This window comes from Schistocerca serialis, chromosome 7, assembly GCF_023864345.2.
Source record: "Schistocerca serialis cubense isolate TAMUIC-IGC-003099 chromosome 7, iqSchSeri2.2, whole genome shotgun sequence".
NCBI lineage: Eukaryota > Metazoa > Arthropoda > Insecta > Orthoptera > Acrididae > Schistocerca > Schistocerca serialis.
In genome coordinates this window covers 452,588,285-452,603,348 of record NC_064644.1, presented here as the reverse complement: position 1 = coordinate 452,603,348, position 15,064 = coordinate 452,588,285, and the positions used below count along the sequence as shown (strand labels likewise).

At 37.5% G+C, this 15,064-nt stretch overlaps 2 protein-coding genes across 2 annotated transcripts in view; one reads left to right on the top strand and one right to left on the bottom strand.

The window, feature by feature from the left end:
• Positions 1–4,291: 4,291 nt before the first annotated feature.
• On the bottom strand, positions 4,292–4,792 carry LOC126413146 (uncharacterized). Its single transcript, XM_050083040.1, has one exon. It carries the CDS (start codon positions 4,790–4,792, stop codon positions 4,292–4,294), a length of 501 nt encoding a protein of 166 aa, XP_049938997.1.
• Positions 4,793–6,110: 1,318 nt separating this feature from the next.
• Positions 6,111–15,064, top strand: part of LOC126412138 (regulator of nonsense transcripts 1) — a 119,251-nt gene continuing 110,297 nt past the window's right edge. The window contains exons 1-2 of the mRNA XM_050081587.1: positions 6,111–6,417; positions 9,747–9,857. Coding sequence (XP_049937544.1) covers positions 6,232–6,417; positions 9,747–9,857 — 297 coding nt within the window. The 5' untranslated portion in view covers positions 6,111–6,231. The remainder of the gene's footprint in view (positions 6,418–9,746; positions 9,858–15,064) is intronic.

Sequence of the window (15,064 nt, the reverse complement as noted above, 5' to 3'; positions counted from 1 at the left end):
ATCTGTTTGCTTAAGCTCAGTCTTGAACAACGAAAGAGCGGTTATGAGACACCATCCATGACACAAAAAGTTGGATTATTGTATCGGAAATGTGGAACTAATAATGACAAAATTTATTAATGGCCAAAGCAAGCTTCCTAGTGTATGTTCTTGGTCAGTTTTGTGTGGTAAAGTCCTGAGAAGTGAAGCAACATACCCAAACATCGACATTTATTTGCTAGTAAAAATACATACAAATAAATATATAGAAAAATATTTCTAAGGGAATAAGTAGAACCTGTTTACCTTATCCGTTATGTTTTTTCCATTATGTAACCAATAATTTCATAAAAATGATATTTTTCTCCTTCACTCAGACTGACTTTTTCACTCAAAATGTTATTCAATTAAAAATGAATTGTCACTATGTACTACCTTACAAGCAGTGTAATATTCAGCTCTGTTCAATTATTGTAAAATTTAAATCATTTCTCGCTTTCAAAGACCTAAGCTCGTTCATGGAAGAACGCTCAATGGAAAAATGCCCAATTTTTCAAGAAAACATAGCAAAACAACGATATGAGTATTAAGAAGAAACGAAAGCACAAAGCCCAATACCACAAAATAAGTGAGCATGCAGAAAATAAGTTAATTTTCGATGTTAAGAGAGTATGACACTGTCAAAACTTTTGTACCTGAGGAACCTTGACGTGATGTGACTGCCTGGTCCACTGATGGCCTGTGTGAATACCGCCATTTGAGGTGCCTTGTAGAATGCTTTGATGTGATGTGATATGACGTGACGTGATGTGATGGCAAGTATGAATTACTCTTAAAAAGGCATCAGAAGCTTTTTGTTAGACAGAAAGAGTGAAAATTAATAATAGCATATTTCGTTGAAGTTGGAAGGCTTAATAATTGACTATGTGACAACTGAAAGGACGTTATGAATTTAGATGGAACATAACAAGAGAATTAAGTCCGAATCACACTGGACTATCAGGTCACATCACATCATGCCAACTTAAGGATATATTTACATTATGTTACGGCAAATTGCCTAAAACCAATACAGAGGTGAAACTGAAATCAAGAGACACCATCCTTGATAAAAAAAACTCAAGAGTAGAGTATCGGAATTGAGGAACTAATATTGATAAAGTTCATTAATGGCCAAATCAAACTTCATAACGAATATTCTTGATCAGTTTTGTACAGCAATTAGTTGAGAAGTGCAACAACCTTTCAAAACATCAACATTTATTTGCTAGCGAAAATACATACATACACACACATCAAACAATATTTATAAGGGAATAAGTAGGGGCTGTTTACCTTATGTATTACTTTTTCCCCTACATAGCAAATAACGCCATAAACAGATCTTTTTTAATTTATAAAAGGTTATTTAATGAAAACTGCTCCATTAATTTATGTTCTTATCTACGCACATTGTAGGTGTTAACTCTGTTCTGTTATTGTGAAATCTAACCTTTTTCACTTTCAAGTATCTGGCCTCTCTTATGGAAGAGCATTCAATGGGAAAAATATCCAAGTCGCCATGGAACATTTGCAATTTCTGACGAAAACAAAACGAAATAATAAAATAAGATTTGAAGAAATAAAAGCACTCAATGCATTTCTATAACAGGAGTGAGCATGTTGAAAATAGTTTATCTTCCAATGTTACCATATGGTGCCACAGTTCTCCCCATCAACATTTCCATCAAAGCTGTCTTCCCATAAAACCTTGAGGTGATATGGCGTGTCATAACTTGGGGCAGCAACGTATTTAAACATACAAATAAAAAGTTTCTTCTAACCAGGATTCATTGCTTAGACTCTCTATAAAACTAGCAAACTTTTCCCCAGAGAAATTCTTCAGTAAGAAAAATATATATCTCTTTCTTTTAAAGATGAAGCTTGCATTGTAAGGATAAAAGCATTATGATCAAATATCCCTAAATCGGTATTGATAATTACCATCACTGTGGTGTCCATGTTGAAAATAACTTGTCATTAACATTTTCCATTCCATTTGTTATTGTTGTGGGGCTATTTACAAGAGAGAGCATGTTTAAGCTGTGAAGTACGTTAAAAAATAGCGCTTTTGATGCAGTTTGATTTGCAAGATTTATATTTAAGTCCCCACAGACAATTACAGTGGCTTTTCAGAAACATAATGTCCATCAGAGGCTTTAATTTAATAACAAAATTGCTTAACCTGCATACTGCTATAATTAATTATAACTCTACACAGTTCCCCATACAACTGAGCAACAGCAGTTTCAAAATGTTTTTCACTACTCGATGCTTCTGCTCCACACTTGCTTTTATATTCAGCACTGGATTTCTAATTATATAATCCCCTCCACTTAGGGCACCCTTTGTATAGAACCGACTAAAAATATTATAATGATTAATGTTAGCAATACATCATTCAAAATCCCTAGACCAGTGTTCCATAATATACATAAACGCAATATTGGCATCAGTAATTGCAACCTCAAGGTCAAAAGATTAATTTCTCAAACCTTAGACATTGTAGCTTAAAATATGAAAATCTGTAGAATAGAAAAAGTAACAGTTGTACTTTGGTGTGTCATATACAATCTTGTTTTGCAGCAGGGCACCTATTTATATTGTAAAAATATCAGCAGGACTCATACTGCCTCCTATGTTAGGTATTTGGAATTCATCACAATCAAGTAATGTTTCCCAAGAGCAGGTAAAAACTGTAAAAGTAAAAACAGGTAATCAGCATTGTGTGGATAACTATAGACCAGTGACACTACTGTCAGAATTTCCAAATATTACTCGCAAAGTATTCCTTTCAAAACTAGTGACATTGTCCAACAAAAACAATATACTTCTGGATGTCAATGTGGCTCCAGGGCACAGCGCTCAACTGAAACAGGTGCTTCCAACCTGGTAAATTATGTCTTCAGCTCAGTCAACAATCACAGAAAATTCACTGGGTTGATCTCAGCGGTAACAAAAACTGTTGGTTTGTGGTCCACAGAAAGCTTGAACAATATTGTGTAAGTGACTTGCCAAATGAATGGTCTAAATTGCATTTGGAATATCATCCTCAGGTAACAGAAATAAGGAGCATGGAATGAAATAAACTCCAGGTTTACCTATCAGAAGCATGTGTACTAAGTCATGAGGTTCCATGGGGCTCTATTTTAGGTCCATTTTTTATACATAAGCGGCTCCCAATTACATATTATGGATACAGAGCCAGTACTATTTCCAGATGACACCAGTCTATTGATTGAAGGGACTTATAAAGAAGATCTTACCGCTACTGCTAAAGATATTACGAAAGAAGTATGTGTGGCTTACCAGAAGTGAATTAGGGGTAAATTCACAGAAAACAGTATCCATAAATTTCCATAGAAAACAGAATAAAATTCCAGCATAACCAATAATATGTGTGGATTACCAAAACGTTAATACTGTTAGAAAAAAAAATCTTTTGATTCATGTTCAAGAAAATGTTAAATGACATTCTCATATCACATTCCTAAATTTAGAAGTAGCAAAAATGAGCACACATTAGGAATTCTTTGCAACAACACTAGTGCTAATACAGTTACAACCTTGTACTTTGGTTGTGTGTTTTCATTACTGAAGTACAGTATCATTTTCTGGGGATATATACGCCAGACCAAAACAGTTTTCAGGAAACAAAAGGCAATTATAAGAATGACGAAACAAGCAAGCAAAAAATCTTACCTTTTCCCCACACTTTATACTGAAAGTAGTTATGTATTTCAAAAAGGTACGCCAAGGAGAGAAAACCTTTGTACTCAAAACTAAATTTTCCTTGATAATAGTGCCAACCAAGCCAAACAATGACGTGCGTGTTCCACCACATTGTGCGAAAAAAGGGTACATCATGCAGCAACAAACTTGTACAACACATTATCTGGAAATATAAAATATATCTCTAATGCAGATACCTTTAAAAAACTTGTAATATCTTACTTACTACAAAATTGCTTTTATTCAATTTATGAGTAGCATATGTGTGAAAATATGTAATTCATACTTTTAATTATAGACATTAGTTATAATATACAACATATCGTCAGATTTGTAGCTATTCGTTATATGGCTCCAGTTTGTGATAAAAATTTGAATGATACATATTTTCTATTGAAAAACCACTATCCAAAAAGATTTTCTGTCCAATATCTTCCGTATGACGTATGCACTGAAAAAGAGATTTATATGGATAAATAAATAAATACCAAAATTATTTGTGTTCTCCAGGTTTCCCGCCCCTAGAAGATCTTTCCTTTGGCTATGTTTTAATGATTGCTGCAGCTGCTGCTGATGAGGATGGATCTTCTGCTGCCAGCGAAGGATCTTCTACTACTGCTGGTGCTGGATAGTCAGATATTGGTGTAGGATCTTCTCCTCCTGGTGCAGGGTCTTCTGCTGCCATTACAGGGTCCTCAGCTGCCAATGTGTTATCCTCTGCTGCCTTCGTAGTATCGTCTGTTGCCAGTGTAGGGTCCTCTGCAGTTGGAGCAGGGCCTTCTGCTGCCAGTGTGGTAGCTTCCGCTGGAGGTGACCTGGCTTCTTCTCGAGGTGTCCTGGACTCTTCTGTAGGTGATCTGGTTTCTGGTGTAGGTGACCTGACGTCTGCTGTAGCTGACATGATCGCTGCTGCTGCGGGCGCCACGACTTCTGCTGTAGGTGACCTGGCACTAGTTTCTGGCAACAGGGAATTTCGTAGATGCGTTGGCGAAATTTTCTCATCAGTACATGATTTCATGACCTTCAGAATTTCAGTTGTCATTGCTTCTTTGCCCTTCCTGTTTCTGTGAAGGCCATGTCTCGTAAAGTGACGTCTTACAGCACTATTTGTACAAACAAATGTTGCGTTTGCAAAACCACTGCAGATCTTTTCAAGACTTTTGTTCATGGATTTTATTCTACGATTAACACGTGAATTTTTTGTGAGATCATGTCTGCGAGGTATACTAACAATGAAGTATTTCACATCAGGCGTTTTTTGCAAAGCTTCTGTGAGAGCACTCTCTGCACATTTGTTCTTGTTCCTATACACGTCGTTCGCACCTCCAATTAATACACAATCACTACCAGGCTTTAAAATCTTCTCGCAGTCTTTCACTACTTCCTTGAGCGGGGCACCGGGTTTGATGATACCCATAACATTGAAACTCAGTTCACTGCAACCCATAATTGCTGCTACCTCCCTCCCGTGACTGTCAGATAGTATAGTTATGTCCCGCGTTTTTCTGGTGGGGTTTCGCCGCTGCATTTGCTCCTGCTACGATAACCACAGCGTTTCTTTTTGAAAAGTCGGCGCATTCTTTGTGGGCATTGGTCACTACATCTACGTAGGTATCTCCAATACAAATTGGACACGAGACATGAGTTTTAACTTAATCGGAGAAAATAAGGAGAAAAATAAAAGTGGTATACTTGAGCCCGTACTGGTACGTCATCTGTAAGAATATTGATGAGTTGTTACTTTTTTGCCTGTTTGTATAGTTTCCGTGGCAACATAACTAACAGTATCATATGAGTATTTTGTGTTATTATTGAATAGTATTCCACGACTTCTTGTCTTCAATATAATCTAGAATAAATTAGCCATACTCGAAATATGTGTGACCTCGTATATACAGATAAGAAACGAAACACTCCAGAACACTTAGAATATTATGTATTAAACTTGGTCTAGTCTTCTCGGTTTTGTTTCTTTTGCTGGTGCAGACTATGTATTAACTATGGTAATAAACGTCTGCTGGTTATTTATTTTGACCATTCTGTGAGAGCACAAGCCACAGTACCACTGAACTGTGTGCATTTATCAGAGTACTGCTTCCGGCAAGGACACCACGCAACACCAACATCAGCGTACTATCTCTTATCTTATCATTTGAAATCGTCCACGGTAATCTGCCCCTGGTGCAATAAAATGTCGTCGTAAAAGAAGACTAGGCTTAAAAATAATTTTTAGTCTCATTTGCAGTTAAAATTATCGTCCGTGTTGTCAAGCTTTTACGTTTTTGTTGGCTACTCTGACTACTACGGCTATCCTCATGACTAAGTGCTGACGTAACAAAAGTATCGAGAAGTCGAGAACATGGCGTCAGTGCGTCGTGTTTAGTGGTAGTTCAGTTGCGTTTGCTGCTCTTGTACCCAGTGTATTTGGCGAATTTTGTATTTTAGTTTGTGTAATACACGTTTGAAAAGAATACTTTCATAATGAGCGTTGACGCGTATGGACCAAGTTCGCAAACGCTAACATTTTTGGACACGGAAGATGCTGACCTTATCGGTGCTGATACCCAAGGTTCTGAATTCGATTTTACAGATTTTACGTTGCCTTCACAAAGTCAAACACAAGCATCCCAGCTGGACGTTGGACACAGCCAGTCAACACAAAATCAAGTAAGATGACTTTTATGTTTTACGTATGTCCAACTTTCCCGCCTATGTAACATAACCTCTTTTTGGTGGATTGCGTTTTCCTTATCTTTTTGTCTTAACATCTTTGTTGTTATATGTTTACGCACATGTAGGACGAGGAGTAGGTCTAATTTTGTTTTTATATCTCTTTGTATTTACATAAACATTTTTTGTTGACAATTGGTTGTTTATGACCAGCACATGGCGTTATTAATTTTCCGTGCAGCTGCTTGTATTATAAATTTCAGTGGAAAGCGTACGATTCTCTGAAATTGTATGTTGTGTATTACGTATCAGTTCCGTCCCTGGTAGATTTTGAAATACCTGAAAGACGTTAGTTGGTTAGATCTGTGTTGTTTCTGTGTAAAAGCAACGGTTATCACGAGAGAATATTAAATATATACCTGGTAATTTCTTGGTCTTAATTGCGCTAGGCCGTATAATATTATAGGAGATTTTATTTTGCGGAGGTGTCTATATTTCTTCCAATATTTGAGTTTTCGACGATTTCTGTAAGTTCTGGGTTAGTACACTGGCCTATAATAACAAATTTATTTAATATGAAATGATATTGGAGTATGTGGGAGACATTGCGGTGAAGGTCGTGTTCTGAGGTTATATATCATATGAATGCAAATGTGTTGATTGCAAGACTTGAGAATCTCAGTAACTAGATTACATGTGACTGGTCTATCTGTAAATATGTTCATGATTGTAGGTATGGTCTACTCGATGTGAAACAGCAGATGTTCATAAAAAAGGAGTTTGATGACATTTATTCAGTTTGGTAAAACAAACTGAAACACAGTTCTGGAAATTGCATACATTATATGTACAGTATTAGTTGACCTTGGTGTGCATTAAGCACTACAGCTGCTAGAATAGGTCAGGAATAATTGTGTCATATTGAATGTAATACTTATAATTTTGAAAATTTGTTGGACGCTTAGGAAAAACATTTGATTTCAAAGTGTGAGGGGAATTGTTAAAACTTAGGTTTACCTTTCAAACAAAGTAACTTAAATTGATTAGCCACTATAAAATTGACTTTATTGTTGAAACATTGGATGATTTTTGGGAGGGGGGGCTAGTTATTTGTTACACCATGAAGCACCATAATGACTTTTCAATTCCCTGTTCCTAAATTTATTTACTTATTGAAACGTCTCAAGCCAAACATTATTTGCATAACCACAATGTACGGTACTTAAATTGGTAGCAAATAACTTCAATAAAGCATTTCTGTGTTTGTGACAGTGTCTTTTTTATTAAACCTAAGTTCTGGCCACTGTTGAAAGTTGTCATCATCAGGGTGATGCATTGACTACTTGACCAGTGTTATCAGCCTTAATGTAATACCATCTTTATTGATAGTAGTCTATATTTTAATTCCTGTAGGCTGGTTTCAGAATGAGTCAGTACATTGACATTGTGTTTTCCTCCTGCAGTTCCCAGTGCAAACATTTTACTGAAGCCCACAATAACCTACATTTGCACAATCTCTCTCAAGTTGTCCATTGTATTTCACAATTTATCTCGGTGAGGGTTTGTTGACATTAACCGTGGTGTTATTAGAGGGAAAACACTCCAAATGACATAATTGTGGTATATGATGTCACTGTGTTACTCTGTTTCATTCTGGGGTTGCAGTTCAGCAGATGGGCTTGGATAGGGGTTGTGTCTGGTGGGGTTGATTGAGAGAACAAGAGGAAGAAAACAGGAGGGATGAGGAATGGGCAGTTAGTGGCTTAGAGGGAAATGGGGAAGGGGTAGTAGGTGCATGGGCTAGGCATGTGGCACAAGGGTACTGGAAGAGATGATGAGGTGCAGCACACAATGAAGATGAATTAGTGGGAATGAAGAATGTGTTGCATGGCTGTCTTTAATCTACATAGTTCAGAGAAGCTGGTGCTTGCCATTAAAATGTTTCGCTAATTGGTGGTCAGCTGTTTTTGGCCACAGTTCGATGGTGGCCATGCATTCTGATGGACTTTTGGTTGGTGGTGATACCCACATGAAATACTCTGTAATAATTGCAGCAGAGGTGGTATATGACACGGCTTCTTTCACAGTGGCCCTGCCTCTGATGTTATGGGATAAGCCTGTGACAGGGGTGGACTTAAGATGTGCTGGGTGGCTGAATGGGCCATGTAGTGATCCTGTGTCTTTCACAGTTAGATACGACCTGTGGCAAGGGATTGGGAGTTAAGTAGGTATGGAGCAGGATGTTACGTAGGTGGGCAGCGGAGTACCACGTCTGGCATTAATTCATGTAGACACACAAAGCAGTTGTGCCAAGGCCACTGCATCTGTTGGGATCTCCTTTCACCCACTCTACTATGGTGGACACAGTTTTCTGTCACAGTGTCTTTGTTTTCATTTGTTATAGAAATCTGTAGAATTTTCATAATTAATGTAGTATCTAATTTTACCAGTTCGCCTACCAAGCAAAAGTGTTACCTCAGTGAAACATTCTGACAAATTTCTGATCTGTCTGAAGATTGCAACCAAGTTTTTCAACTGTTTTCTTCAAGACAATAAATTATCTGACATCTTATTTGTGTAACCAGCAAGGAAAGCCTACCTTCTCTAACAGTTCGTAAAATTTACGAGAAAGATCCACAGATAGTACATATTTCTCTCTGTAAAAGAATACTACATGCTGTAGAAAACTGTCTGATTATTTCTTGAAGTAATTGTAGGTTACACGATCAAAGATTAAAAATGACTAAATAGTTTGGGAGGATGGAACGTAAATTATGGTAGGCCTATTGGTGTTACACTTTGGAACAGTGTCACACTGTAGACAAAACATTTGAATCTTTTGAGTTATTCTTGTGTGTGTGTGTGTGTGTGTGTGTGTGTGTGTGTGTGTGTGTGTGTGTGTTTCCTGTTGCAATCCTTCTGTTATTGGTTTCGACGGCTTCATGGCTGAAAGTGGTTCCACAAGAATGTGCTTTTGCTGAAAGTGCAAGGAAGGAGTATGATTTGCAGCGATAAGATTATCATACAACAAATGTGAGATGAAGTAGGTATTGTTGACTGTCTGAGGTCACTAGAAATGTAAGATTATTTCTTTTGTTGGCCATTTTTACCTAAGGTGTTCAGTTTCGGTTTTTTTTTTTTTTTTTTTTTTTTTTTTTTTTTTTTTTTTTTTTTTTTAAATGTGGCTGACACTGTCTTTTAGTCTGAAACACTTGTGCTATTAACATTTCAATATTTAATCCAATTCCATACTAATTTGTGAATCACCAATATTTGTACATGAATAAAAATGTTTGTAATGTCCTCATAAATGGTTTACTTTGTAGCTGAATGGTGACATTGGGGAAAATGGTTTGGACGCAGATATCACAGCAACAGCAAAAGCACTGGGAGAACTTCAGTTTGAGGAAGAGGAAGATGAAGCATATTACAATAAGGTACACTTATAGTCTACGTTTTGTTTAACTTAACCAGCTTAAAGAATCTAATTCTTAAATTGAACCTTGAATTGTTGTAGATTGGGAATGGGGATGTGTTTCTATTCTTATGTTGACAGTAATAAGAAAATAATGAATACCCCTTGGTTGACATTTTAAATGTCTCACTTTGTCATATTGGGCCTTACATGTGTCATGTAAAGGAATAATACAGGTTGACATGTTGGCATCATATGATGGTTATCTCCTTTGGAAAACTGCTTTTGTCTTAACCTATGTCTTACATTGATTAACTGCTTTCAGAAGCTTTTCGCCATTGAGAGAAATTAAGTTTTTAAGATAGTGAAACTACTATTATATCTTGCATAAAATAATGGAATGGCAACTGCTCATCTGTAGTGCGCTATTAGGTGACGTGCAGAACCGTGTAATAAAAAACCGCATTCACTAATTCCGTAAAGTTTCGGCTTTCCAGGCAGATAATGTTGACTTCTTGCCCTGATATATCGGCTGACAAACGCATCACTACCTTTATATGAGTAATTGGCATGAAGATGCCTGCACCAAAGGTAGCCGCCACATGGGAGATATCTGTATAGGTACATGCCCTCTTCGAATATTGCTCTATCTAGGACGTGCAGGCGCATACATAATGTGATACTAGATGTGCAATCTCTGTCGGAAAATGCACTTTCGGAGTTAAAATTCAGATGTCAAAATTAATAAAATTATAGTTCACTATATGTGTCACGTCTTATCTCTCAATAAATTAAAGAAATCACCTGGTCCCATGCCTTAGCCAGTTGAAAGTCACTATGCCAGACGTATTTCCACAAATTCCTTAATAACTGAATCCCAGAAGGATCTCGGTGATGCCAAGTTTTCCGTGGCGGAGTGATCGATGGAATGGCTTGTTGTGGAGATACTGTGAAATGCAAGTGTGGAGATTATGTTCAACACATCATTCGTGGGCTGATACAGTTATCTGACAAAATTTAGACTTTACCACACAAGCAAGATATTTGGTAGATTCCAGTCTTCAGCAATCAAAGATCATCCATTGCTGAACTGAGAAGTATGTCTTTGTAGGCGGGCAGAAGATTACTTCGACATTATGTTTTCTTAACATTCTGCCCAATTTCAACGAAATGTTGCCAACGTATGGGAGGAATGCTTCGGACTTAACCACTCCTGGTCTTGACCTTGTGGGTGGTCACGTTTCCACTCATGTTGTGTCTGTCTTTGTACGTGTGTCTTCACGCTAATTATTAGAATAAAGGTAGCAATGTGGACTAGCACTCTCCTGTGGAAAACACTCACATGAAAATGCCTGGATGGTTGTCATCCGACATATTGTGTAGAGAAGTTGACGTTATCCAGCTGCACTGAAACTTTGTGGACTACTCTTTCCACCGGTAAAATTTCAGGGATCAAACAGTACTCACTAACTTTCGAGCTCTCCGGCTCCTCTTGTGATAGGAAATGCACATTTTCGCACACACGACTACACAGATACCTAAATGTAAGCTATAGTGCATTCAGAATTACTTTAGGATTGACAGTGTGGAACAGAGTTTCCAAGTCCCGCGCATAATCTCATGTTTCATTCAACTCGCTCACACACGGTAACTATTACATCTTCAAATGTGGAGCCGACTGTAATTTGTTGTGAAATAGGTTTTTTTTAGTGTAGACTATAAAACAACAGTTTTTAAGAAACAACTTTCCAATGACATTTTCAAATTTTCGACATGAAAGTTTTTTGCTATTGAAGTTTGGTGTACAATTTATGCGAATGAAATGTGAATAAAACATCAAATTTTCATCTGTTTCAAACCTTAGCTGTGTCGAAGATCTCTAACGCGAGATACAGGACTGTAAATAATGAGACGCAATCGTCTGCTCGCGTACAGTAGCGGTAGGCAACAGACCTGTATATTTGTAAAGACCTGATATATTTCTGATATGCGCCCTTATTTCCAACACAACAAAAAATAAAATAATGCTTGTTTGGTATCTTAAATTGGGCAACATCTATTCTGAGAATCAAAAGCAATACAAAAACGGCCAGTGTATTGCAGACATCATTTCGTATACTGTAATATGTATGCACAGACTGAATTATAGAAATGTACTTTCTTTGGAATTAATATTTGATAATGCCGCCATATTAAAATTTCAAAATTTAGTGTGACTTAATTTTGATATGCCAGTACTTAAAAGTGCAAACTGCGCACTTCAAACGTGTAGCTGAATCCGTTTGTGCTGCATCTCTGTGTGGATAATGGTAAAACTCCACTGACACCACTCTTGTCGCTATTACAGATACGAAGTTTTGCTGTCACTATTGTCATTTAAAGAGATAACCATCTCTTCCACTGAAGTCTCCAAAGCACTTTCATCCTGCCATGCTCTTTCCATAATGTTGTGTGTTTGTTTGACAGCTTTCTTCCAGTCTTCAGAGGTAATGTGGGTAATAGCTTCTTTAGTGTGTGGTTCTACTGTGGAGAGCGTAAATTTTTGGTAACCTTTAATTTGGGCCCATATCAACTCTATAGGGTTGAAGTGGCAGTGGTACTGTGGCAGCCTGACGATAGTATGCCCATATTTTTTTCCCAGTTCGTTGATTTCATATTTTGGAAATTGCGGTTTATGGAAATTCATTTTTTACATAAGCTCGACCTTCTTAAAGTCATCAGACGCATTTACGTTATGATGCTCAAGCCAATTAGTCATTTCCTCCTTTCGCTTTCCGATGGTAGGTGCTTTGTCAACAACAACCGAATGATACGGAGCATTGTCTAAAACAGTTCTTGACGGTTTATCTAGATTGGGTATTAGAGCTTCTACAAACCACTTTTGTGAATGTAATGTGGTTCATATCTTCATGATAATCTCCTGTCTTCTTAGATTGAAAGAGAAGGAGACAGTTTGGTATGAAACCTTCTGAGGTGCCTGTGTGCAGTAGAGTCAATCTGCCCCCTTACCAGACGGCATCTGCATTGTTCCTTTAATCATGTTGTCTGTCCGCCCCTGCTTAACTGCGTGACCAGAATTAACCCACATTTCATCGAGCCAAACCACTTCATTAACATTTATGCTACATATTTGTCTTAAAAATCGGCATCGCCATGCAGCAATATCCTCCCTTTCCATCAGTAGCTTACAGCCGCAAAATTCTGTAGTGAAATCCTACATTGTACAAAACTGAATAACAATGTTTATTGCCCTGAAAAAGTCCTGATTCTTTAAGTGTCACCAATTACTTTGAGAGTGTTGGATGTTCCTTTCTGCAATAATAAATGTAAACATGGCAACGAATTGCATCCTCTGCAAATGAATCTAAATTCGTAACACGCTTATCCATAGAATGTGTTCCCCCGCCCCCCCTTCCCAATTTTTACGACAGAGTTTTTGTTGATATTTAGAGCTGCTGCCATTTTATCTACTACCTTGCTAACGTAGAGTAGTGGGCCACAATTAAGTTTTTCACTCTCAAAGGAAGCTCTTAAGGAACAAACCATTTCTCTACACTGTCCTCGTAAAGCAATTCCCTGTTCACGAGAAGGGCATTGAACTTATCCACTTCTAACTTTCGATGTACTTTCTTCTGACATGTTTAATAAGACACAACAAATAACTGTCACAGAAACAATACGGTAATTCCTAAACTGCAACAAAAAAAAAGGACAACGCGGAGTGATCGCACAGACTCACTCACTGCAACTAAATCGCGGCACAAGCAGCAGTGTTGTGGACTGAGATTTGGCAACTCAGGGTGCTCGTGTCCAATGGGCTGTGGCTACAGCCATCACGGGATTGGCTGAATCCAAGCCATGCCTCTGGCACGGCCTTCTCCCTACCGCTTTTGGCACAGCTGTCAATACTAAAGTTATTTTGAATAGACTATAGTGTGGCTGCACTCATTTGTGTGTGTGCGCATGTGTGTTTGTGCGCGCTTGTGTTTGGCACACGTGCTACTACTAGAAGAGCAGCTTGTAAGCTTGTGAATGCGGTTTTCCATTGTGCGTCTATGCTCCACTCATCAATTTGCTACAGGTGAGTGGTTGCCTTTTCCTCACTTTACATATTGTTCCATTCAGGTCCTTACATTATTGTTGTACTTTCACAATAATATGTTAGAGTTTTGAAACTTTGGTCATCGCTACATAGGTCTTGTCCCAAGATTCTTGGCTTGAATATGAGGTAGTCAGAACAACAGTTTTCTAGCTTCAAAGCTGTGTACAATAAAGGACAAATTAATAATTATGGAAAAGTAAAAATGTTTGTTTGTTGGTAATTTGACACATGCTGAAGTAGACGAATTTGCCAAATAAAATAAAAGCATGTGTACTACTTCTAGGGGCACCTTTGCTTTGACATGCAAAATCATTTGTCATCTCCAATGAAATGTCTGCACTTTGTGTATCATGATTATTAGGAATTCATACTGTCTTTCACAAATAAACTGATCAAATTCCTGGAGGCAGGTAAAGAACTGTAGTCTGTTTCCAACAGAGATTACAATAGATTAATTATATTAATATCTTATGTTTATAGAGGCTGACAAACAAAGGCATGTTATTTCAAAATAATGCTCCTCAAGTGAATCTTCGATGTTGAAATGACATAAAAACCTTGGCTAGTCCAATTCTTTTCTGGGAACAAGTCCTGCATCATTGAATGAATATGGTTATCTAAAACAATCTCCTAGGCATTACCAGTTATGTTTCCTTTTTGTGTCTTTAAGACAAACAGAAAACGAAATGAGGCTGATGATGATGATGATGATGATGATGATGATGATGTGTGTCATATCGTGGTCGCAAGATGACGTGGGGTTGAGACTAGTGTTACAGTAATACCTTTCCATTTCTCTGTAGTGTAGGCTGTGTTCCTTGCACCATTGAAGCCTGTTGTTTGTGTATAAGATTTATAACAGGTTTGACAGTAGCATTTCTACCATGAATTCTTCGTTTATACTGTTAATATTGCATTTGTTATGTTCACATTGGATCCTTTTCATAAATTTTAGGCTCAGCTGTTTTTTCATTGACAGTGGTAAAACTATTTGGTGAAACAGTTCCTTTGATGCTCACCTGGTGTCTGACAGTAAGTTTTCCATTGAATATCAAGAGGTTTGATGGAAACCCAGTTCTAAGCAAAGAAGGTAAAGCAGAAAGGTGGAAGGAGTATATAGAGGGAGT